This window comes from Oryzias latipes, chromosome 6 (genome assembly GCF_053564925.1).
Source record: "Oryzias latipes strain Hd-rR chromosome 6, Olatipes_Hd-rR_3.1".
Lineage (NCBI taxonomy): Eukaryota > Metazoa > Chordata > Actinopteri > Beloniformes > Adrianichthyidae > Oryzias > Oryzias latipes.
The window spans coordinates 3,063,860-3,089,413 of record NC_136242.1 but is presented as its reverse complement, the minus strand read 5'-3'; the positions used below and the strand labels follow the sequence as shown (position 1 = coordinate 3,089,413).

Here is a 25,554-nt window from a genome sequence, read left to right as displayed (position 1 = left end):
TCCATCCATCCATCCATCCATCCATCTATACATCCGTCTATCTATCCATCTATCTATACATCCATCCATCCATCCATCCATCCATCCATCCATCCATCAATACATCCATTCATCCAAATATAAACCCACCCATCTATACATCGATCCATCTATACATGCATCTATACATCCATCCATCTTTTCATCCATCTATACATCCATCTATACATCCATCCATCTTATCATCCATCTATTCATCCCATCCATCTATTCATCCATCTATACATCCGTCCATCTATTCATCCATCTATACATCCGTCCATCTATTCATCCATCTATACATCCATGCATCTATACATCCATCTATACATCCATCCATCTTATCATCCATCTATACATCCGTCCATCTATTCATCCATCTATACATCCATGCATCTATACATCCATCCATCTTTTCATCCATCTATTCATCCATCTATACATCCGTCCATCTATTCATCCATCTATACATTCATCCATCTATTCATCCATCTATACATCCGTCCATCTATTCATCCATCTATACATCCATCTATACATCCATCCATCTATTCATCCGTCCATCTATTCATCCATCTATACATCCGTCCATCTATTCATCCATCTATACATCCATGCATCTATACATCCATCCATCTTTTCATCCATCTATACATCCATCTATACATCCATCCATCTTATCATCCATCTATTCATCCCATCCATCTTTTCATCCATCTATACATCCGTCCATCTATTCATCCATCTATGCATTCATCCATCTATTCATCCATCTATACATCCGTCCATCTATTCATCCATCTATACATCCATCTATACACCCATCCATCTATTCATCCATCTATACATCCGTCCATCTATTCATCCATCTATACATCCGTCCATCTATCCATCCATCTATTCATCCATCTATACATCCGTCCATCTATTCATCCATCTATACATCCATCTATCCATCCATCTATCCATCCATCTATTCATCCATCTATACATCCATCCATCTATTCATCCATCCATCCATTCATCCATCTATGGATCCATCCATCTATCCATCCATCTATTCATCCATCTATACATCCGTCCATCTATTCATCCATCTATACATCCATCTATACATCCATCTATCCATCCATCTATTCATCCATCTATACATCCATCCATCTATTCATCCATCTATACATCCATCTATCCATCCATCTATTCATCCGTCCATCTATACATCTATCTATACATCCATCTATTCATCTATCTATACATCCGTCCATCTATTCATCCATCTATACATCCATGCATCTATACATCCATCCATCTTTTCATCCATCTATACATCCATCTATACATCCATCCATCTTATCATCCATCTATTCATCCCATCCATCTATTCATCCATCTATACATCCGTCCATCTATTCATCCATCTATACATTCATCCATCTATTCATCCATCTATACATCCGTCCATCTATTCATCCATCTATACACCCATCCATCTATTCATCCATCTATACATCTGTCCATCTATTCATCCATCTATACATCCGTCCATCTATTCATCCATCTATACATCCATCTATACATCCATCCATCTATTCATCCATCTATACATCCGTCCATCTATTCATCCATCTATACATCCATCTATCCATCCATCTATTCATCCATCTATACATCCATCCATCTATTCATCTATCCATCTATTCATCCATCTATACATCCGTCCATCTATTCATCCATCTATACATCCATCTATCCATCCATCTATCCATCCATCTATTCATCCATCTATACATCCATCCATCTATTCATCCATCTATACATCCATCTATCCATCCATCTATTCATCCGTCCATCTATTCATCCATCTATACATCTATCTATCCATCCATCTATCCATCCATCTATTCATCCATCTATACATCCGTCCATCTATACATCCATCTATCCATCCATCTATCCATCCATCTATTCATCCATCTATCCATCCATCCATCCATCCATCCATCCATCCATCCATCCATCCATCCATCCATCCATCCATCAATCCATCCATGTATCTATCTATGCATCCATTCAACCATCTATACATCCATCCATCTATTCATCCATCTATACATCCATCTATCCATCCATCTATTCATCCATCCATCTATACATCTATCTATCCATCCATCTATCCATCCATCTATTCATCTATCTATAAATCCGTCCATCTATTCATCCATCTATACATCCATGCATCTATACATCCATCCATCTTTTCATCCATCTATACATCCATCTATACATCCATCCATCTTATCATCCATCTATTCATCCCATCCATCTATTCATCCATCTATACATCCTTCCATCTATTCATCCATCTATACATTCATCCATCTATTCATCCATCTATACATCCGTCCATCTATTCATCCATCTATACACCCATCCATCTATTCATCCATCTATACATCTGTCCATCTATTCATCCATCTATACATCCGTCCATCTATTCATCCATCTATACATCCATCTATACATCCGTCCATCTATTCATCCATCTATACATCCATCTATCCATCCATCTATCCATCCATCTATTCATCCATCTATACATCTGTCCATCTATTCATCCATCTATACATCCGTCCATCTATTCATCCATCTATTCATCCATCTATACATCCGTCCATCTATTCATCCATCTATACATCCATCTATCCATCCATCTATCCATCCATCTATTCATCCATCTATACATCCATCCATCTATTCATCCATCTATACATCCATCTATCCATCCATCTATTCATCCGTCCATCTTTTCATCCATCTATGAATCCATCCATCTATCCATCCATCCATCCATCCATCCATCCATCCATCAATCCATCCATGTATCTATCTATGCATCCATTCAACCATTTATTCATCCATCCATCCATCCATCCATCCATCCATCCATCCATCCATCCATCCATCCATCCATCCATCTATACATCCGTCTATCTATCCATCTATCTATACATCCATCCATCCATCCATCTATACATCCGTCTATCTATCCATCTATCTATACATCCATCCATCCATCCATCCATCCATCTAAACATCCGTCTATCTATCCATCTATCTATACATCCGTCTATCTATCCATCTATCTATACATCCATCCATCCATCCATCCATCTATACATCCGTCTATCTATCCATCTATCTATACATCCATCCATCCATCCATCCATCCATCTAAACATCCGTCTATCTATCCATCTATCTATACATCCGTCTATCTATCCATCTATCTATACATCCATCCATCCATCCATCCATCTATACATCCGTCTATCTATCCATCTATCTATACATCCATCCATCCATCCATCCATCTATCCATTCATCCATCTCTCATCAATCAGAACCCACTTTAGCCCTTTGGGGATCACAAGTTGCTGGAGTCTACCCAGCTGCTGTTAGGCAGAGGTGGGGGACATCCTGAACATGTCCACAGCGTGTTGCAGGGTCACACAACCACACATGGAAGACCATTTAGAATCACCAACAATCCATGAAGCATTGGACTGTGGGAGGAACCAGGAAAGCTTCGATAAAGCCTCAACTATCCAGGGAGAACATGGAAACTCCACACAGAAGGCTCCCAAGCCGGGTTATGAACCAGGACCTTCTCACTGTTTTGAAGTTCACAGCTGCATTCATGTAGAAGAAATCCAAATGAAAGCATATAGTCTGGCAGAAGCAGCAGGCCTCTATATACATAAACCAATAATTGCCTATTGAGAAACTTACTTATTTGAAAAGAGAATAAAATTTGAATGTGCATTGTCAAAAAAAAAAAGAAAAACATTTAATAAAAAATACCCATTTTGGAAAATCATCTTTAAAAAGCAAGTATAAGTCCAAATTCTGTCTTAATTTTTGTTTGTAATACATCTGTAGACGTGTCAATAAAGCTGAAAAAGTTGATAAAGAAAAAATAATAATTAAATACTTTCATCTTAAAAAGAAGCAACAGTGGACCATCCAGAGCAACCCCGTCCCATTCCCCATCCCCTGGCTGAGAGTTCTCCATTTACACTCTCTCCCATAGTTTACAGCTCCTCAAACCCCCGATCTAACATTACCGATAGAACAAAAATGGTGTCGGAGCTATCCAGCCGTACAGTTTAGATCCAGATTCCAGTTCAGATGAGGAAAACAAAGACGTTCACGGATCTATTTCTATAAGTGGATGCATCAGAATGGAGCGGAGCAGAGAGACTGTGGACCATGCAGCATATTTTCCACATCACAAATAAGTTCTTTTTCCAACAGCACTTTTTTGTCTGGGCCTGATTCACGTCGATTTCAATAAAGAAATACTCAACAATGCAATTTTAGGCTTCGTTTTCTTTATATTTGTCCTCCATCATCAGAGAAAGTCTACAGGAAAAACTTTAAAACACTAAAAACACTATTTCCATCCAAGTTGGATTTTAAAAGTGATGCAGATTTTCATTCCTTTTAAATAATAATAATATAAGTTGTGTAGTTTTATTTAAAGCATCATTTTTCTAAGAAACTGGTTTGTGTGTAACCCTGTTGAGTGACTTTCGCCTTTTTTTTTTATTGGCAAAAACATGAAAGGCGGCCATATTTTTGACATGGACGTGCTGAATGAATGTGGAAAGCTTCTGCATTCACTCTAACCTCAGACGGCAGCCACTTTGCGTCAGTGTTCAGGTGCGTCTCACAGCCTCATAAATCCCATCCTCGTCCACTGTCCAAACATGGGATCAATTAGTGGAAGTAAAATCCCCCAAACTGCTGTTTGGCCGATGGATGGATCCGGTGGATGGGAGGAGTTGTGTCCTGTTGTTTGCAGAGGAGGGAACTGCTGGAGAGTTCTTCAGGGCTCCTGCAGTCTTTGGGTCTATAAAGACCGTCTGCCTCCAAGTCAGGCCAAATTAACTCCACCGGCCAATTACTGCGCGTAGGAGGTTTGCCATCTTTCTCTGGGCTTTTTCTATCTTTTTTTTAAACTATATTTTAATAAGGAAATTGGATGAGAAGGAGCATGATGGAGTACATGGAGGAGAAGTTCGCGTTAAAAAGCTCCGACATGAAGGCTGGAGATTACTACATGGACCACGTCATGGAGAGCCTGGATGGAGCGCACTACTTCAGCAAGTCCTCCCCGAAGTGTGTGTCGGCCTTCGGTCTGCAGGGCGCCGAGCCGGGCGCGGACCAGTGCTCCTCCTCACCCTGCGGGGATCGGAGCGGTGCGTGCGGCCGTGCGCATCTGCTGCGCTTTCTTGCAATAATATTGATCTTACTGATGTTTTTATATTTTTTTTCTTTTAGTTATAAGCATATTCTGTGTTTGCAATTTTAATTTTTAATGAATATTGCATTTTTTAAATAACACACAACTATATAAATTGGATTGTACTATATTTAAAGGGATTAATTTAAATTGGATCAACCTTTCCTTTATAAAATTGAAAATCTCTAATGTATTCTTTTATTTGAATTACACATTATCTCCATTTTGAATTATAACTGCTGACCTGTTGAGATCATAAGAAAGCAAGTCATTGAAATAACATTTTTAATGGGTAGTAGTGAAAGGTGCGGCCGCTCTTTGTTGCAGCGTCCTACCCGGGGCCGAACTCGGAGGAGGACGCGCTTCACTCGGACCTGGGCAGGTCTCTGGACTCCTGCTGCCCTCTCAGGTCCTCCCCGGTGACCAGCGGCCCGGAGAAAAGCGAGCTGGACGACATGGGGGACAAATGCGACAGCAACGTGTCGAGCAGCAAGAAGAGGAGACACCGGACGACCTTCACGAGCGCGCAGCTGGAGGAGCTGGAGAAGGTGTTCCAGAAGACCCACTATCCAGATGTGTACGTCAGGGAGCAGCTGGCCATGAGGACAGAGTTGACGGAGGCTAGAGTCCAGGTACACAGGGAGAGCGCCATGCGCCATGCTCCAAACAGGCCTGGAAATTAGGAGTTTGTTTTTCCTAGAATAGTCTTAAACCCTTGACATAATTGTATCTCATTTTATTTATTTATTTGTAAAGGAAAACTTATCCTAAAGCCGTGTGATTGAGCATCTTCTCCCTTCCATCAAGGTCTGGTTTCAGAACAGAAGAGCAAAGTGGAGAAAAAGGGAGCGCTACGGGCAGATCCAACAGGCCAAAACGCACTTTGCAGCCACCTACGATTTATCAGCGCTACCACGGACCGACGGCTACACGCAGGCAAGTGCTGTTTTCCTCCCAGCTCCAGGCTTTTCCTTCCAGCCCCAGAAGCTCCGTTGGGGAATTTGAAGCGGCTCCTCCGCCGCGCGTCCCAACGGGGGCCGTGCGTAATTCCCTGCGCGGCACAGCCGCTGATCCTTTCTCTCCCCTTAACTCTGTTCGTAGAATTGTTGGTGCGTGTGTCGCAATAAATAGCAGGAACGCGTCACCAGGCCTTTTAGCTCCATGAATCATCCCTTATGAATCTGCAGATAACAGCTCGGACACTGATTAGACCCTCGGTGAGGTGTCAGGGCTGGATGGATGGCCTTATATCAGATTTCATGTGGACTCCGCATTAATCTCACAGTTTGAGCAAAGGTCAGGTACAAGATGGGGTGAGAGAAGATGCAGGCTGTCAGGTTGTCCTTTTTTTTCTTGCTGCTCCCTATCTGGAACTGAGAATGCGCCTCGGAGCGCGCGACCCCCTTTGCTTTTCTGGGTAAATAAGAGCAGCAGAATTTTCTCACAGACCAATAATAGACTCTCAAATTTTTTACATGATATTTTTAAATCCCGAACACAACAATAAAATTAAATATAGTTAAGTCAAAACAACCACGGCTGAAATTTCCACTGAAAACAAGTCCTGCACACTTTTAATCCCGCGCGCGTCTTTCTCACAAATCCCAGGAGTCCCCGCTTTTCTTAAAGGCGATTTATTACATTTATTAAATTTCTGCGGATTATAAAGAAGGAAGTATAAAGACGTTTCGTGTCGATTTGGAATAATCGGGCTCTCCTGCTGCGTCACGGGGCAAAAAACAGAAATCACTGACTGTCAGAGGTCTAAAGGCAATTTACTGGCTTTTGATTCTCTGTCGCTTTTTCATTTCACATTTTTTTGTGCTAAAAAATCTCCACTAAATTTCTGATTTATTTATTTAATGTTTCCTAAATCTAAATTAGTCATATTTAAAGAGCAACTGGGGTCGAATTCTCACTGAGCACAACCTGGTTGGAGCCACAAAGTCTCACATAAACCTTTCGGAAAAAGAAGACACTGCTTTGAATTTATGTTATTGTTTCTATTATGATCAAATTAAAGGAAATTTTTGGCACAATGAAATACAAACTTGAAGAGAAAAAAGCCTTTTTCAAATAGTTTATAACTTTTGACAGAGGTCCAGATGACTCTTTTAGCACATTAGATCAACTGAATGAAGCAAATACGTCAACGTTAATCAAATAAAAATACAGTTTGAGTTTTATTGGGGCAACTCAGCCAAAAATGTATAAATCTAAAAAATAAAAACAAAATTAGAACAAATCAAGTGACACCTATTGTGTTTATTAACCATAAGGCACAAATAAAATCCTTTAATTTGTTCAAAAATAAAAAATCTGCCTCATAATCCGATGCGCCTTAATTCTGGTTGTGCTTACTGACCTCCATTTGATATTCTGTGGTACATGGGGCCCAAAGATCCCTCAAAATGTTTCAGTTTGACTTGTGATGCGTTCTGTCCTTCAACTGTATGTGAAGGAAGTTGAAGGAAGTTTGATTAGATTTTCCCATTTTTTAAAATTTTAACTAGAAAGTCATTTTTTAAAATTAAGAACTTTTAAATTTGTCTTTAACCAGAGAGCAACAATGGAGTGATTGAAGGAGTGGGTTGCAGATCTCTGCATTACACTCTGGCTTCATTTGGTTTGAAAACAAAATTTTTGAATATTGTTATTATGATAAAACAATTCCAAACAAAAGGCAGATCTAGATTGTAGTTAGTCTTGAGTTAAGTGAATGAAAACATGAACTAGGCTCATTCCCCACTAAGGGAAGTGAGTAATGTAATAATTTATGGAATGCCTCTTTTCTAAATGCACTTCACAGTTAATTTTTAAAGTATTCATTAAGTTTTTAGTAGTAAAACACCTCAAACTTTCGCAGATAAAACTCAAAGCTGCATGTCTGTTCTGGAGTTCACCGTGTCTTATTTTTATTGTAAAACACATTTTTCACATCAACAATTTGCCCTTTTATTTTGAAACTCCCAGTTGCTGAAACCGCATTTCCTGCTGCGTCTTTAAATGTGACCAGTTCAAAGTCATTACTGATGTTTGACTGTCTGTACCCGGCAGATCCCCAACAACCTGTGGCCGAGCCCGACTCCCGGCGGCTCCGTGGTCTCCTCCTGCATGCTGCCCCGGGGCTCCCCTCCGTGCGTCACCTCCTATCCGCACTCCCCTCGCTCAGCCTCGGCTGCCACCGCCGATCACGGCTACATGGGCTTCCCCAACCAACAGAACCAGTTCGGCCACGTCTCCTTGAACAACTTTTTCACCGCGGACTCCCTCCTCACGCCAGCTGCCAACCCTCACCCGGCCTTTGAGGCCAAGCCCGAGTTTGAAAGGCGCTCGTCCAGCATCGCCGTGCTGCGCATGAAGGCCAAGGAGCACACGGCCAACATCTCCTGGGCCATGTGAGCGGAGCCAGAAAGGCCACGGGATGTCACTTTGCTGCTGTGTTGACTGATCGAACGAGTTCGTCTGCAGGGTAACAGGGATTTTCTAACAGCCTTGAACAGTGGAGGAACTAGATGTTGTGATGTCATGTGACCAAGCAGCAAGAAGAGCAAACGGGTGGTAGAATGTGGCCCACAGCAAGAGACTTTTGGAGCTTCACCATGGAAACACATCCAAGTCATTTCGGCTGTTGGCCTGGTTTTTATCCCACGAGCTGCGGACCGCTCAGGCCCCTGCAGATGTTGGACGAGGAGGTGAGAGCTGAGATGTGTTTTCTCAGTGGAGGTCAGGAAGTCAGCACTTCCTCCTAACTGAGACATAAAGAAGAGCCGCGGCGCAGCAGTAAAAGCTGACGGCTGCGGTGGGATTTGTGCGCCGCGTGGGCGAGTCCCCAAAAGGACGAGTCCCCAAAGCGACACATTTCTAAGTGCTGTGAAACAAACTTGCTTTCATCTTCCTCCCTAACGGAGAGCTGAAGGAAAAACGGCAGAAAAAAAGGACATTTTTGTGTGCTTTGTAATAAAGCTCCAAACGTCCATTTTGTGCCTTTACTCTAATTGACAGCAATGCATTGTGGTTAGATTTGAAAGATTGTTGGCTTCATGAACTGTGTTGGTGAAATCTTAATAAACAGATGCATTGACTGTTGTAAGACATCCCTTTTTTTGGTCAAAGATTTAATTGAAAACTGTCTTTATCCTGCCAACAGACCCAACAATTCATTTCTGTTACTCCTGTCTAAAACACCACCCCCATCAAATATTCACCCTCCTTTTTTTTTTTTACCGCTATTTGAGAAACCGTCGATAAAAATGGTGATGCGAAATTTTGGTCAAGAATAGAAGTAATTGAAACGCTGAAGCCCCTTTGAGAAGACCAACGTCTCTTATCCCTTGTGCTATCTTAGATGACCCCCCCCCTTCCATTGACGTGTTCTCCCCACCATGACAAAGGTGGATAAAGGTGGAAAGATTTCATGTAATCCATGGACACCAGTGAAGATCACAAATCATTGAAGAAAAAAGGTTCAGAGCACTGTCTAGTGGGTCTAGATGACCCAACTCCCAACATTTAAGTGCCTAGGATAACACAAGGGTTACAGAATTTTGGAGCTGGTTGTCGCAGTAAGCTAAAGCTTCAAGCTAAATAAAACAAAAAGGCATTCTTTCACATTTAATGATACTCTGTTATAACATGTTTGTCTGTCAAAATCTGTAAAACACTTGGATCCTTGATCAGAAAAAAGGCAAGAAAATGTCAACCTTCATTCATGATCCTGTAATCCGATTTGGTCGTGTTAAGTGTGTTTATAGTGGTCGGAAAAGGATTCCCAGACTAAATTACAGAAAGTTTGATGCCGTCTGTCAGGCTGATTCTCGTCTGCCTGTCTTTGAGAGGCTGTGAAGAGGAAACCAGACCAATGACTGTTGTTTCTATTAAATCGCTGATGGTCATCATCAGATCTTCCAGTTTGAATGGTGACAACATTTCAGAGTTTCTAAAAGAGTCTGGACAATTAAAATGATGTTTTCCCTTTTGGTACTTTAAGGGCTTTAATGCTGCATCGAATCAGTCAGAGGTCTTGGGAATGTGTTATCAATTGACTGTATGTGAGAACTGGACTGAGCCAGTGTGACGTCACACGTAGAAAATGACGTTCTTTCGGCTCCAACCAAATGAAGTCAAATCAGCCATTACGATCGCCGCCATGTTGGACCCGGATGTAATCAGTAAGCAGTGATTGGTCTGAGTCAGCATTTCTATGACAACCATTCTCACCAATCAGGAGTAAGCTTGTTTGAAGGCCACACCCCTACCACTTGAAAGGGGACTAGGGAGAATCTGTCAATCAAATGTTTTGAACGTTCAACACGACACCACCGGCTTTCATTGAGGCATGTGATTGATCAGTTAATACCATAAATAACTTGTGCAGCAAAAAGTGTTTTAAAATATCAGTTTTACTGCAGATAACAGATAACTTTACAAAAAGTATCAGATCAAGAACGGTTCTTCTGACCAATAGAATTACTGAGTGACAGCTGTTAATTTCTCTATAGAAGTCTATGGGATTATGGCTTCTTGGAAAAAGCAGGAATTTCCTGTTTGGAATGCGGGGGGGGGTCACTCTATCCAGTTGTCATATACAGTCAACCAATATACTGAATCACTCACACAAACTTAAACGCACTTCCCAGCTGCTACAGTGTAAATGTATTTACGACTATGTAAAAGAAAGTCAGTCTTTTTCGTGATGCTAAATGAAATTGTTTCCTGGGTTACGAATTGACTAAGTCAGTCAACCACAGACTGTATTGATGGGAGTCAAATCTGAGACAAACACGCCTGTCTGTATTCTTGTGGGACTGAACATGTGACATGCTCTGTTCTGTGACCGCAGAAGCTCTGAGCATCAAATTAATCACCAGATCTCCGTCCAGGACATCGCATTCCTCAGAGCTGGTTCTGCAGTTTTCAAAGTGGATTTGGACAGACTTGAATCTGGTGAATTTGTTGTTTTAAATTTCATTGTAAGTGGGCCACACGGCGGGGCAGTGGTTAGCGCCCTTGCTTTACAGTGAGAAGACACTGGCTCAATTCCCAGCTGGGACTTTCCTCTGGGGTGTGGACATGTGTGGGTTTTCTTTAGGCACGCTGGGTTCTTCCAACAGTTCAAACACATCCATTATAGGTTAGCTGATGATTCTATATTTTGTCATTTGGATGAACGTGTGTCCAGCAATGAATGTGTCCCCATGTAAACCAGCTTGGATGGGTTCCTGGATCAGCAGGACAAATTCAGATGAATTGATAACCTCCTTAAATAATTACATATTTGTATTGTTGTTGAAGAGAATATTCCTGCAATATTGCGTAACCCAATTCTTTCATTTTTTGGGGTGTAATATATCAAAATGCTAAGAGTGTTTGCACTGCTGCTGCGGCATAAAGAGGCAGGATGGTCTCACAGAAGTGAATAGGCATCTGCAGCTCTGCAGCAGAGATGCTGAGCTGAATTCTTTTTTTGTGTTGGGTAATCAGCTGGATTACTACAACTGAGAAGTGTCCCCATTGACATTTTCTAGGACATTCTGTAGTTTCTGCAGAGCAGCAGTAGTTTATCAGAAATTCACCTGTGAGTCATTGGTGGGACTGTTGGCGCAAAGCAACCCCACCTCCACTTCCCATCAGCCATCTGTTTTCATTCTATCCGGCTAGCTCTTCTATCGGGACGTCTAACCACATTTTTCAACAAAAACTGAAAGACTTTTGTTCAAGTTTCAGTTTAATCTTTTTTTTTTACTTGTTAACATTAGTACAAACTTGACTCAGCGATGGATCATCTTTTCCCGTGGTTCTGAGCCTGTTTTCATAATGCTTTCCTAAATCAGAGATGGATAGCCCTCCGAGGGAACCCCCATCTATAGCAGCAGTGGCCTTGATTCAATTTGAGCAGTAACTTGTGTCAGATGCTTTGGATTGAAATCCAGTTTGTTTCCTTAGGCTACTTCCTGGTTAAAGCCCCACTGCAACATCAAGCTCTGTATCTGCATGCATCGCAACAAAAAGGCTTTGATGCTGATGTTCACATGGATGAAAACACGAGGATGGCCTCTCTAATATTTCACAGACACTGCATCATAAGTGTTTTGACATTGTTGCAGCTGCAGAGTGCCTGTGATCCATCAAGTGTCACAACGTAGAAGAATGCTCTTTAGTTTTAGTCTTTCCATTTCCTGAATGCAGAATATATATTCTTGTGAAGTGAGGATATTGTGTGAAAGACGGGATAAAATGACATGAATAAATAATGACCAAAACATGAATTTAAAGTTTAAAAAATGTTAATGTTTTAACTATTTTGCTTCAACAAATCAGATTTGAAGGCCCACACAGAGAAACCAATTCATCAAATAACATCTTCACCTCCAACTTTATCGCATACATCTAACATCCCTTCTCCTGTACTTCACCATTTGATGCTGTCGACGACCATTGACTGTATCTGACAACTGGTCGGTTGTTTTTCCCCATAGTTTTTAGTTTCAGTTTAAAACTGTGTTGGAAAATAATTTCCTTTGTGTCTCGGTTCTTACTTCTAGGTTATTGGTCTAAATTGTTATATAGTGGTCTATTGAGAAGTTGCTTTCGCTATATTCCACACCAAGGAGCACTTAAAAGCCTCAAAAGTTTTCAAAAAATGTCCCTTTAATTCTGGAGCGTCTTATGTATGGTTGTGCTTGATGATGTAGAAGTCATTTTCAGAGCTACACGGCGCTCTGTCACAATGTTATGATGGGTGTTATGGTAAGCGCGCTAACACAGCTAACGTGTAGCAGTGTCAAACTGTGTTTTTTTTACATGTTACTAGAAAGGTTAGGAGTTAGCGTAATCACAGTAACGTTTGCTTTAGCTGTATCAGCCTGTTTTTTACGTTTTGGAAACAAGGGTTGTGTCCAAATTCCTTACCTACTCACTATGTAGTGCACTATATATACTATATACACTATATAGTGCACTATATATACTATATATAGTGCGTTCACCATTTTGTAGTGATGTCCGAATCTACAATTCCAAAATCCAGTGCCCTTGGAATTTCCCAGAAGTCTCTGTGAAAATCCAATGTGCATTGAATATAGACCACAATGCATTGCGTCAGAACCCTTTTTTGTAAAAATGTATTAAACATTTTTTTTAATAAACCATAAACATTTTTATCTTCAGAAGACAGTGGACTCATAAATAATCATCGCAAAACGCTCATATTAATTCAATTTTAACTTCGTGAATTTGATGAAGTCATATCTGCTGTAAAAAAGAAAAAAAAGTAGTGAGCATGGCATCCCATATGCTTATAAAATTTAGGGCACTACATAATCCCACACTATATTGTTTTTGGTAGTTAGGAGTTAGGGTGAGAATTCGGACACAGCCAAGGTTCGGACTTAGAGGGATCGTGAATATGGTTGCACGGGTAATGCTTCTAACGTGGCTAACAATGCTAACAGGGCTAACAATGCTAACAGGGCTTACAATGCTAACTGGGCTAACATGTAGCATACTTCAAACAAGTTCTAGAGTTACTATGAATGCAGTTAATGAAGTCTGGTGATTGATGGACTTTTACTCACACTTTAGTTTGAATGTATATAAAAGTTAAAAAGGCTGTTAACAAATAAAGAACATCTGACTCTTTGTAACTTCTGCTCCTTATAGTTTGATGTGCCTCATATGAGACATGAGTTTGTTAATAGACCAATCATTGACGAGGCACCCAATAATAGTGTGGAAAATACGGTGTTGCTAAAAGTAACCTGTGATAGGTGAATTCACAAAGTGGAATTATAGATGTTTTAAGGTTGTAAAACAGCTGGAGAACCTTTTTCTACACTTTTCTTGGACAGACATGAACATTTTCACACTTTCTTCTCTTGTTTAAACTCTCAAAGTTCAAACCTTAGTGGAAAAATAAGTCTAGGATTAAAGAATGAAAACAAAGATCAGTGAAGATTTCTGTAAATGTGGAAAACTGAATGCATTCTGAGGAGATTGATTGACAAAGTCAACGGCCAATCAGGACACAGAACACAGTTTATAAAAAATCACACACACACAAATTGCACTGAAAAAAAATAGCGAAACTCTGAAAGGTGAACTGCAATGCAGCGAGAGAAGATGGGACTATAGATACTGGGTCATTAACCATTTAGCACCAGAGCTTTACCTCATGATTTTGATTAACGTCACTCTTAAGCTGCTTATGCAATTACAGTAAATCAAAGTGTCTTCATGTGCAACAAAACAGCTGACTCATGTTGAAATGACTGAAGAGTTATGGTTTTTCAAAGAGCTTTATTGAGGTTTTGCGGGGTTACAGGGTTAATCAACAAAAAACCATAAGTATTTTTCTGACTATTCAGCTTTCTAGGACGGAGTTTTAGGGCCATCAAAAAAAAAAAGTAATATTACGAGATTTAAGTCGTAAATTTAGACAACTATAAAAACTTGTAAATTTACGAGAATGAAATTACCTGATGCGCCGCATCGCGTAACAAATATTCCGTGTCGTGCCACACCACCGCTGCAGTCAAGATTCGGCGACATATATATATGCTGATCTTTCCGATGGGTTGAATAAAGCATCAGTTCAGTGAGAACGTTAATCTCTTACCGCTTGTTTTTGTCCAGATGATGAAGCTAAAGGTTGTTTTAAAGAAGCCGGCGCAGTGATACAAAACATTTAAGCTAAGTGACCGGAACTTCTTTTTCACCATGCGGTTATCAGGTTTTAACGCACACCCAGCAGCCAATCAGAATCGAGTATTCACCCGGACCATGGTATAAAACACTGTATACTTCTGCATTGGTGATCGGATGACAGGTTCATGACGTAAGATGACAAATGAACTTCAGGTTGTGTGAATGAAAAGGAGAATTAAGGCTGCATCGATCCTCTACACCCAAACGTAAAACTCCGCTTTACCAACACCGAACCCCGGAAAGCCGGCTCCACTGAAAATAATCTGATTTTGAGTCGCCAAAAGGTTCAGAATCTCTGTGAATTTTAAACCTATCCGGAAATGAAGCTTCACAAAAGGCTCCACATATTTCATCGGAAAACTTTGGTCTTTTTTCCTCGTTAATCTATGACGTTTTTTCTTGTAAATTTACAAGTTTTTAAGTCGTATATTTACGAGAAAAGAATCTATTAAATGTACGATTTTCTTTCTCGTAAATTTACGACTTAAAATCTCGTAATTTAACAGTTATGACCTCTTTCTCGTAAATTTAGGACTTAAAAATCACAATTTTTGTTTTTTTGGAAACTGGCCCTAAAACTCCGTCGTAGCTTTCAGCTTGTGTTTGGTATTCTATGAGGAAAAGGATAAATTAAGAGAATGACTAAGAGAAAAACTGTGAGGTAAATCTGATCAACCTCTTCCCTCACTCCATCCAACAACTGGGCTGCCCGGCATTCTGCCTCAACCGTCCTCCCCCCTGTGTTCAGGCGTGATCCTCTCACAGCCGGAGACGGATGGATGGTGCTGCGGTGTGTGTTTGTAGGAGAGAGTGAGATTGTTCCCGCAGACCAGATCCATCAACAGCTCCGATGGTTTTGACCCTTCCAGGTTAACTGCAGCCATTAATATGAGAGTCCCTCCCCCATCTCCTCACCTCCCTCACAAACTTGTGAGGGGGAGGACAGGCTTTGGTGCGTGCACATGCACACAAACACACACATCTCTCGGGCTGATAAAACAGAGGTAGATCAAACGTCCTTTTGGCAGGCGGCTGAGAAATGGTGTCGGCGCACACTTATGTTCCACCTACAGTTTTGGAGTCTGCCCACTATTGTTGTTCTAATCACTCATCACTGATGTTCTGCTTCTTTTTCTTCTTCTTCTGCTCTGAAAAGCATCTGGAAGCCAAAGACAAAGTTGTTTGTCAAAAACCCCAAATGACTTTTCAGAATTGATGATTAACAAACATTGAACCACCTCCCAGTAAGAGGAGATTGTCCTTAAATAAAATAACTCTGCTCCTTTCTGTGGGGCTGTAACAAACATCCAAAGGCTCCGATATTCCCAATCTGTTCCCATTCTAGTTATATCGAAAAAAATGATTTTTTTTCAATTTGATCAATAATTTAATTAACAGCAGATGTATTCAGATTCCTGCCTCAGCACTAGCGCTCATCATTATCTATCAAAGGAGACGTCGGCGTCTTATTCGGCACGTGGGAGCAGCTACGGATGAAGAGATTTTGGGAAATCTTGGTTGGTGATTTTAACCCTTGTGCTATCTTAGATGACCCCCCCCCCCCCCCCCCCCCTTACATTGATCTGTTATTCCTACCATGACAAAGGTGGGTAAAGGTAGAAAGATTTCATGTAATCCATGGACACCAGTGAAGATCACAAATCATTGAAGAAAAAAGGTTCAGAGCACTGTCTAGTGGGTCTAGATGACCCCACTCCCAACGTTAAAGTGCCTAAGATAGCAGGAGGGTTACAGAGGAGCTGTGGATTCTACAATTCCACATGACACGCTCAACTTTTGATGAGCCGTGTGACGCTGTGGGACCTCGTGTGGCGCCCGCTGTGCAGTGCCCAAGGTCGCCAGTTCCTACCAAGAAGCGCATTGCCGTCCGGTTGTTGGTCACGTGACTCATTTCATTTTAATAAAGGGTTTCCATTGCAGGTTTGTGAAATATGTCCATTTCCTCAAAAATCACCTCCTCTAAGCGTGAAAACTTTTTTCCAGAGATGCAAATTTTTTCCAAGTTGTTGTCTTCCCATTAGGCAAATTTATTATTGCAAATCCAATTTGCGTGGTTTCATAGTCAATGGAAACGCAGCTAGCGTGAGAGTTTGATGGTATTTCCACTAAAGATAAAAAAGTCCGTTTGTAAAACATGTTTGGGAAACTGTTGCTGATTTAGATTTAAGGACTTTTCTTGTTGTTACAGTTCTATTGAGGTGTTGCGGTGTCTTCATTCTCTACATTCTTGTCATCTTTCTATTGCAACTGTGTTCAGCTACACTTTGAGGATAGAAAAACTCTGACTTTTCAGAATTTGTTCCAAATCAACAGTGATGTTTATGTTTTGTTTACTGCTGAAGTCAACCAGGAAGTTAATGGAAAAACATTGGATGGTGACATTGTTTAAAGTGATAAATATCCTTTCTTTCTTTCTAAATCTTTGCTTTTATCAGTTATGTGTGCTTAATTCTGATATCTTCTTCTAAATAAAAGTTTTAAGTACTTATTATTTCAATTTTCATTCCTCAAGTGACACACATGGAGGAGCCATATACATATTTATATTGAATAAGAAAAATCTTGGTTTTGTTCATAAATTATTGATCTTGATGTGATCATTTAGTGGATCAGTAACGATCCACACCGCTGGTCCTCTGAGCTCTGCAGATTTAAAGACATGGATGCTTTCAGTTTTAAACAAAGCATTTAAATCTGAGGGAAATTAGAAATACACCAACATTTTCAAATAATTGTTTGTACATTTTTAGCTTGCTTGCTTATATTTTCTGAAGTATCATGGTAGGTGTGTTCATTCCTTTTTATGGGGTGGATGTTTTTTTTTATCTCATAAAAAAAGGACCCATCATAAACCTTTTGCCTGGAATTTTCCATTTGATTAAAGCGGACCTGTTGACCTGTAGACCCCGCCTTCACCCAACAGTAGCCCAGTTAGGCTCTGGGAGCCCTGTGAGCCTGAAGGGGAAGCAGTGGGTTCAGAAAATGGCTAAAATGACATTTCAGCAATAATGTCCTATTTTCCATCATTTGTCTTAAACTATATTAAAAAGGGGCTTCTACAGTATTTCAAATGTCAATTTCTTTTTTTAACAATTAAAAAAAATAAACCAAATGTTAGAGCAAAATGTGCTCAATGAAAGGAAATAAACAACAATAACAAAAAAACAAGACATAATAATGAACAGGCAAAAAATAATGGTGCTACCTGTTTTGGCCATATGCATCACAACTGCCTTATAATGTTGTTTGTGTAATTCAATTCCAAAATCCTTAAATTAAGATTATTATTTTTGACATATATGTTTTGAATTTGAATAAAATATCTTCAAATGAGACAATAGTAAAGTTTTCCTTCGACAACATTTACACAGATACATTTTCTAAAACTCTTTTGGAGATTAGGCTACAAAGTTATAGTTTTGCTTTTTCATATTTCTAAATGCTTAATTTTAAAATGAATATCTATTTCATCAACCCGCTAAATCCCTTTTGGGGTCACAGGGCAGCTGGAGCCTGTCCCATTAAAGATGAAAACAGCTCATTTGAAGGGCCAAACATCATACGCACACCTAAGGATTTATTTAGGTGATCTATTTGGTTCTGGGAGGAATCCAGAAATGCCTGGAGAAACCCATGCAGGAACATGCAAACTCCACTGGGAAATGCCCCACTCGGAATTCTAACCAGGGCCTTTGCAGTGAGACTGCTAACCACTACCCCACAGTCCCAGCCCAAAGGAAATGCAATAATTGCTGTGAAAACTAGTTTTTCTGATATTAATCCCATCATATTTTTGATTGTATTATCAAGAACTTTTTTAAAGAAACTACATAAATCAAATAATCCATCCATCCATCCATCCATCTCTGAGCTGCTTACATCCCTTTCAGGGTCATGGGGCAGCTGGAGCTTTTGCATTTGACGCCATCTAGTGGTTACATTTAAAATTTGCAGCCACCACTTTGCAGAGGGCTTCATGAGATGAAAGAAAGAAATGATGGTTTTACTTCAGATGTGGTCAAATGTTACACCCTCCAACTGCCTGCCTGTTTACTTCTTTGTGCCCCTCTCCGTTTGAGTGAATGTGATGTAATTTTCCTCATGATCAAGAGGCTTTCTTGTAGTTCTATTTTCTTCCTTTCCTACAGTAAGACTTTTCTGTTGTCGATTCAAGCAACATCTGATCCCTTCTACTCCTTTATTCCAGAGTTTGCTGACGTGTCTCTTCTCTGTTAAAGACTGAAACAGTTTAGAAACCCTCTGGCCTTGAAAACTGTTGGCAGCTGCTCCGTTTTGTAGCAGAAAAAACCTCAGAACAGGTTGGACGCTCCCCATCCCCATTTCAAATACTAGTACGGTGGTTTCATTTCATGTTTTTACTCTAAACACAGAGAGTACACACTAAAGCACAAACCTTAAAATTGTGAACCTTTCAGTACAGGCCGTGTCCGCGGGTGTGGAGCATCCCTCACAAACACAACATCACACTGGAAGAAGTGCCTTTCTCAAAACAAGGTGAAAAATACAGAATTTAAGATGATCTTTACTTGTTTTAGGTGAAAAAAATCTGCCAATGAAAGTTGTCTTGGGGAGATTCTTTAAAACAAGTTGTGTTGTCTTGACCTGTTTAGACAAATAAAAATTTGAAATGAACAATAAACAGTCATATTTAGATATAGTCCTCCTGTAATTGGAAATGTGTTTAAAAAAATCATGTTTTGCTCAAAAATATCTTCATATTATATATTAGTACAGTTTCTTCCAGGGGTGGTGCTATAGGGGTCAAGGGGGGGCAGCTGCCCTCCCAGCAACAAGCTTTGGCCCCCAGATTTTGAGTAAATGTCACTGATGGAACTGTACAAGGCAGGAAATGATCAATAAATGCAAAAATGTCACCAGAATGTAGTGTGAATGTATAACATGTACAAAACTGTAAAGAGAATTATGTGGATCATCAGGTGTTGTAAAAAAGGGGTGGGATCATACAAGAGTTCTCTTCAACCCACTCCTTTTCAAGCACACTGTCTTGTTTTGTCCGTTCATTATTTCTGTGTGTTTGAAATAAGAAAAATTTAATTGAATTAAATATTAGTATCATCAGACAAATATTTTCATCCATTAAGAATAATTGGAACAGCAACAAACCTTTTTGCCCTCTCCTGACCGCCCATTTAAAATCCACCAATGCTTTGCCCCCAAATATATCCTCTGTTAAGCGCTGCAAGAGTCCAGATGTCCCTGTTTGTAGACCATAATCCTCCTAAAATAAGACTAGAAATACACATTTAAGATAAACTTCTCTTAAAATGACCTGAGTTTACTCCTTTAGCAAATCTGTTCCTTGAAAGAAGACCACTGACAATCAAAAACAAAACTCCTGTTTAAAAATATAATGTAAAAAAATTTAAAAAAACTTGTTTCATTAAAAGTTTTTCTTAAAACTATGTGTTTGTTCTACGACGGAGTATTAGGGCCACCAAAAAAAAAAAAAAAGCCACCAAAAAAAAAAAAAGAAAAGTAAAATTACGAGTTTTTATCTCGTAAATTTAGGAGATAAAAACTCGTAAATTTATGAGAAAAAAACTCGTAATTTTACAAGATTTTAAGTCGTAGATTTATGAAAAAAAAATTCGTAAATTTACGATATTAAGTGGAAGTGAGCATGCAGAGCAGCAGGTGAACGCCGCGCAGCAACAGAGCAGACCAACTAAACTCAGTTGAACAGGTGAGCTGAATAAGCTTAACGTTCCAAATATCTGGAAGCTCATTTGTTTGATTTACAATTTATTAAAGTTTTATTTATTGATCGTTGGTTTGCAGGATCCCTGCAGCCCGATGAAGCCATCGGTGTCCCTGCAGTTTTCCACTTCAATCCTTTCTTCCTCCACCCAAAACAAGATCTCTACGTTTGTGTGACGCTTCCGTTTGAGGAGGAGGATCACTTTTTTGGCATTTTCAACGTTCTAATGCTCATATAATAAACCATTTTCATTCATCTTAGTTGTTTAATGATATAACGGGACGTTTACTTCCGCATTGGTGTTCGGATCTGATGACAGGTTCATGACGTAAGGTGACAGATGAACTTCAGGGTTTGTGAATGAAAAGGAGAATAAAAGCTGCAGCGATCCTCTACACCCAAACGTGTCTCTGAGCTCCTTATTTTACATATGAAACTCCGCTTTACTGACACTGAACCCCGGAAAACCGGCTCCACTGACAATAATCTGATTTTGAGTCGCCAAAGGTTCAGAATCTCTTTGTTTTAAACCTACAATAAACCTGGAAATAAAGCTTCACAAAAGGCTCCACATCTTTCATCTTCAAGCGATGCTCCGATAAACGGACAACTTCGGTGTTTTCTCCTTGTTAATCTATGACTTTTTTCTCGTATATTTACGAGATTTGATCTCGTAAATGTACGAGAAAAAAACTCGTAAATTTACGAGATAAAATGTCGTAATTTTACTTTTTTTTTTTTTTTTTTTGGTGGCCCTAATACTCTGTCGTATTGTTCAAATCAAATGACCCAACAAGAAATTCCAGATTTATTGTCTTGAATTAAGTTTGTATGTCTCACTGTAATGTTGGTGGAAGTTGGTTTTGTCCTATAAAATATTTAGGTTAGAAATGAGACCAAAATACTCTGAGAGATTTCGCATTTCTGCATTGCATAGGTTAGCCCCACCTTTCAGAAATAGTGGTGAAGTGGGCGAGCTGCATAAAAGCTCTCAACAGGAAAACAAGACAGACATGTGGGAGCAACCTTAAACACATTATGTTGTAAATGCGGTTTCATTTCATTGCGGTTTTCTATTTTCATGAAGTGCTTTCCAGTCCAAATTCACAAGTGATGAAGTACTCTGTGAAACCAGAGTGTGCTGCCAAAACTGAGTGGAGGTCTTGTGTCCTTTGTGGCTCACTTCAGGCCTGGGGGGGTTTCCATGAGTCTGTTAGAGGCCTGTGGCAGGATGGCTCCCAAATCCAATTAGGAAGAGCTGGGACTGGATGTGGACTTTCTGCTGCCGGCTGTCAGTCACGGTGGGACAGAGCAGGTGTCCAGTTACCAGAGGGGTCAGAGTGGAGTTCCATGAGTGTCTGTGTCAATCACTGTCTGCATGAGAGCTGCATTATTCAGATACTTTCTTTGTGTTATTTCCCCTGTAGACAAACACAAAACAGTGAAACCTGCAAGCCAGTTCCAGGTAACCCAGTCTGGTCTTCTAAAAGTGTTGTTTCCTCATTTATCACAGGGAAAGGTCCCTCAATAGGTGAAATCCACAAAGTAGGTTTACAGATGTTTAAAGGCTGTAAAACTCCACACTGCACACTTAATCCACTTTTCTCAGACAGACATGAACGTTTTCCCACTTTTCTCTCGTGTCTAAATTCTCAAAGTAAAATGTTCATAGAAAAATACGTCCAGTATTAAAGAACCAAAACAGAAATCTGCTTGCAATCTATGGAAGCATTTGTGTAGCATAAATAAAAGTAAAAGTCAAAACCGGAAATGCTTTTTCATTTTCAAAATGAAACTGCATTTGTTGACTCAAAGTGAAAATGAAAATCCTCCAGAATGCTTTTTCATTTTCTTCTTCAACACCGCTTATTCTGTCACTAATTAAAATGATAATGAAAATGGTATTTGACATTTCATTTTCAAAATGTTCTCTGGTAAATGTGCAGCTAAATTCCTTTAGAAATGTCTAATTTGACATTTAAAATGGATTAACAGAAATGCTTTTTCATTTTCAGAATGAAGCTGCATCAAATGCCTCAAAATTAAAATGAAAAATCAATCCTTCAAAATGCTTTTTCATTTTCTACTTAAAAACTGCTTTTTCTGTAAAACAATTAAAGCAAGAATACAAAGAGGGGATTGCATTTTCGTTTTCACATCCACGGCTCAAACAATGTTGCATAACTCAATTCCACTCAGTATTCTCAGAGGGGGGGGGCGATGACGGAGCCTATCCTAGTTACTGCTGGACAAAGGTGGGCTAGACCCTGAACAGGTTACCAGACTGTTGCAGGGACACACACTCGCATTCATGCACAGAGAAAATTTAGAGTCACCAATTACCCTATGGAGCATGGACTGTGGGGGGAAAGGGGAGGGGCAAGGAACAACATTCAAACTCCACACAGGAAGAACCCAGCCAGGATTTGAACTAGCTAGGGCAGGAGTGCTGACCACTACACCACTGTGCAGCCCTGAAAACCAACCAATGCAAATCAAGCATTTCCAGATTGGTTTTTAACTTGAGTAATTTCTGTACCTGCTGTTCCAGAATTTGTGTTCTGCTCACCGGGATCAGGGGCCATTGGTAGCATTAGCTGTGTTAGCCTTTGGTTGAGATTTGATCTGTAGAACAGTCATAACCATGTTGTTCATCGTGGAAACAAGTCATCCACTTGCTTCTTGAATGTGTCGATCTTGTTGTTTGTTTTGGGCTTGAAGTCCTCATTCCTCGGTTCTTCAGTTAGCTCTGAAAGTCGCCCATGAAGCTCCACAAGCTGTTTCTGTGTGATCTTGATGGCTGTCACACTCACACCCAAATCTTCAAGTACATGTCTTCAATTTCTGTAGTTGCCTGGCTTTTCTTCAGGGCCATGGTCGGCTCACTTTCCGCAATGATTACGTGATTACCCCTTCTGCTATCTTAGATGACCCCCCCCCCCCCCCTTCCATTGAGGTGTTCTCCCTACCATGACAAAGGTGGATAAAGGTGGAAAGATTTCATGTAATCCATGGACACCAGTGAAGATCACAAATCAGTGAAGAAAAAAGGTTCAGAGCACTGTCTAGTGGGTCTAGATGACCCAACTCCCAATGTTCAAGTGCCTTGGATAGCACGAGGTCTAGAGCAGACTGGATAATCCGGGTTGATCTCGGCTTGACCAGAGTTGCTTTCATGAGCGTCAAACTGCATATGTTAGCACTTCAAAAGTTTCTAATCCAAACAAATAGAAACTCTGCTCACTTGTTTTCATTTTCTTCACATTTGATAAACTGCAGTAGAAAGTAAATCTCTTTTCTCCAAAGGCTCTGACACCAGACCTCAGTGACAGCTGTTTCTGCTGACGCCTGCAGGTTGTGGCGGAGATAACGATCACCTTCCAGAAATAATTGCTGTGCTGACCTTTTCAAATGCATGATGTTGGTGCCTTTCTTTGTCTTCTCCAACGTAAATCATCTTAGATGATTTATCTCTTACCTGACAGATTTGTTCTGTTATTTTTTACATTTTGTGTCTTCAGAACAGTTTTGGTTTGGTTTTACCTGTACCACCATCTGTGGAAAAAGTTAGGCTGGAACTAAAAAAATTACAAAAACAACCTAATCCATAATAATAAAAATCTGCATTTTACCGAAGGGAAAAAATGAAATCTGGAAGTATCCGCTTGTTCCAAGACACCAAAATCCAATACAGAGAAATAAACAGCTGACACTCAGTTATTCCATTTGTCAAATTAACCATTTTTGGTGTGGTACCTTTAACTTTTGTGATAATCCATATTTTTTTCCTGTAGTGCAGGTTATTCATGTTATAAACTGGCCAATCAGAAATCTCCAAAAAGTATTTTCTTATTTTCTGCACTATGGGGTGAACTGGATGATAAGGTGCATCGTCTCAGCAGTCTTTTTTCAAACTGATGTCTTTTTTAAGTCCGTCAGTCAGACTTTATTAACGGTGTTCACAGAATGTTTTTGTGACACGCTACACGTTAGCCACGTTAGCCACGTTAGCCACGTTAGCCACGTTAGCCATGTTAGCGGAGTTGCATACCTTGATTGCGCTGACTTTGCTTGCAACACGTCAAACGGACTCATATCACTAAAGCTACGTTCACACTGAACGCGATTTTATGAATTTTATGTACTTGAACAACTAATATAATTTAAAGTAAAAGTAACAAACAGAACTTGGCTGGCCGTGCAGATCGTGTCATAGGACCGGCCCGACCTCTGTGGTTTTAGATAAAAGTCGTGTCAGACGGAAGTTAAATATGTAGGGAACACAACAGTTTATAAAATCCTATCGTATGGTTCCATCCGTTCTACCGCTACTGGCTTGAGAGTGGCTTTAACAGGTTCTGCCACAAGAACTTCCATCGGTTTAAAACACATTGGATGCCCTAAAAAACTCCCACTGTCATTGAAAAGGGGAAGCAAAAAACAAAGTCAATCAGTTCTGTGGGGTAGAATGAAGGTTTCCAAACGTTTCTCCATATGTTAGAGCCGACACACAACCTTCCATGGCTTCTCACCGACACGGTCAGCCCAGCACTATACTCAGAGCTGAAGGCTGAAGTCATGGCAGCTGTTGTGACGGCCGACAGGATGGCATTAACATGTGACGCTTGGACTTCAGTCGCCACAGAAGCAGACCTCCTCTTTTACTAAGTGGCAGCTAAAATCTCATATCCTTCAAACTCAGACAATGACTGAAAGCTGCACTGATAATTGATTGGCTCCTGAATCATAATCTCGAGGTGCCTTA

At 40.1% G+C, this 25,554-nt stretch overlaps 1 protein-coding gene across 1 annotated transcript; it reads left to right on the top strand.

The window, feature by feature from the left end:
* The first annotated feature begins 4,871 nt into the window (after positions 1-4,871).
* alx1 (ALX homeobox 1) lies at positions 4,872-9,412 on the top strand. The gene is made up of 4 exons (XM_004079561.5): positions 4,872-5,279; positions 5,651-5,955; positions 6,131-6,259; positions 8,381-9,412. Exons 1-4 carry the CDS (start codon positions 5,063-5,065, stop codon positions 8,723-8,725), a joined length of 996 nt encoding a protein of 331 aa, XP_004079609.2. The 5' UTR covers positions 4,872-5,062; the 3' UTR covers positions 8,726-9,412.
* The last annotated feature ends 16,142 nt before the right edge of the window (positions 9,413-25,554 follow it).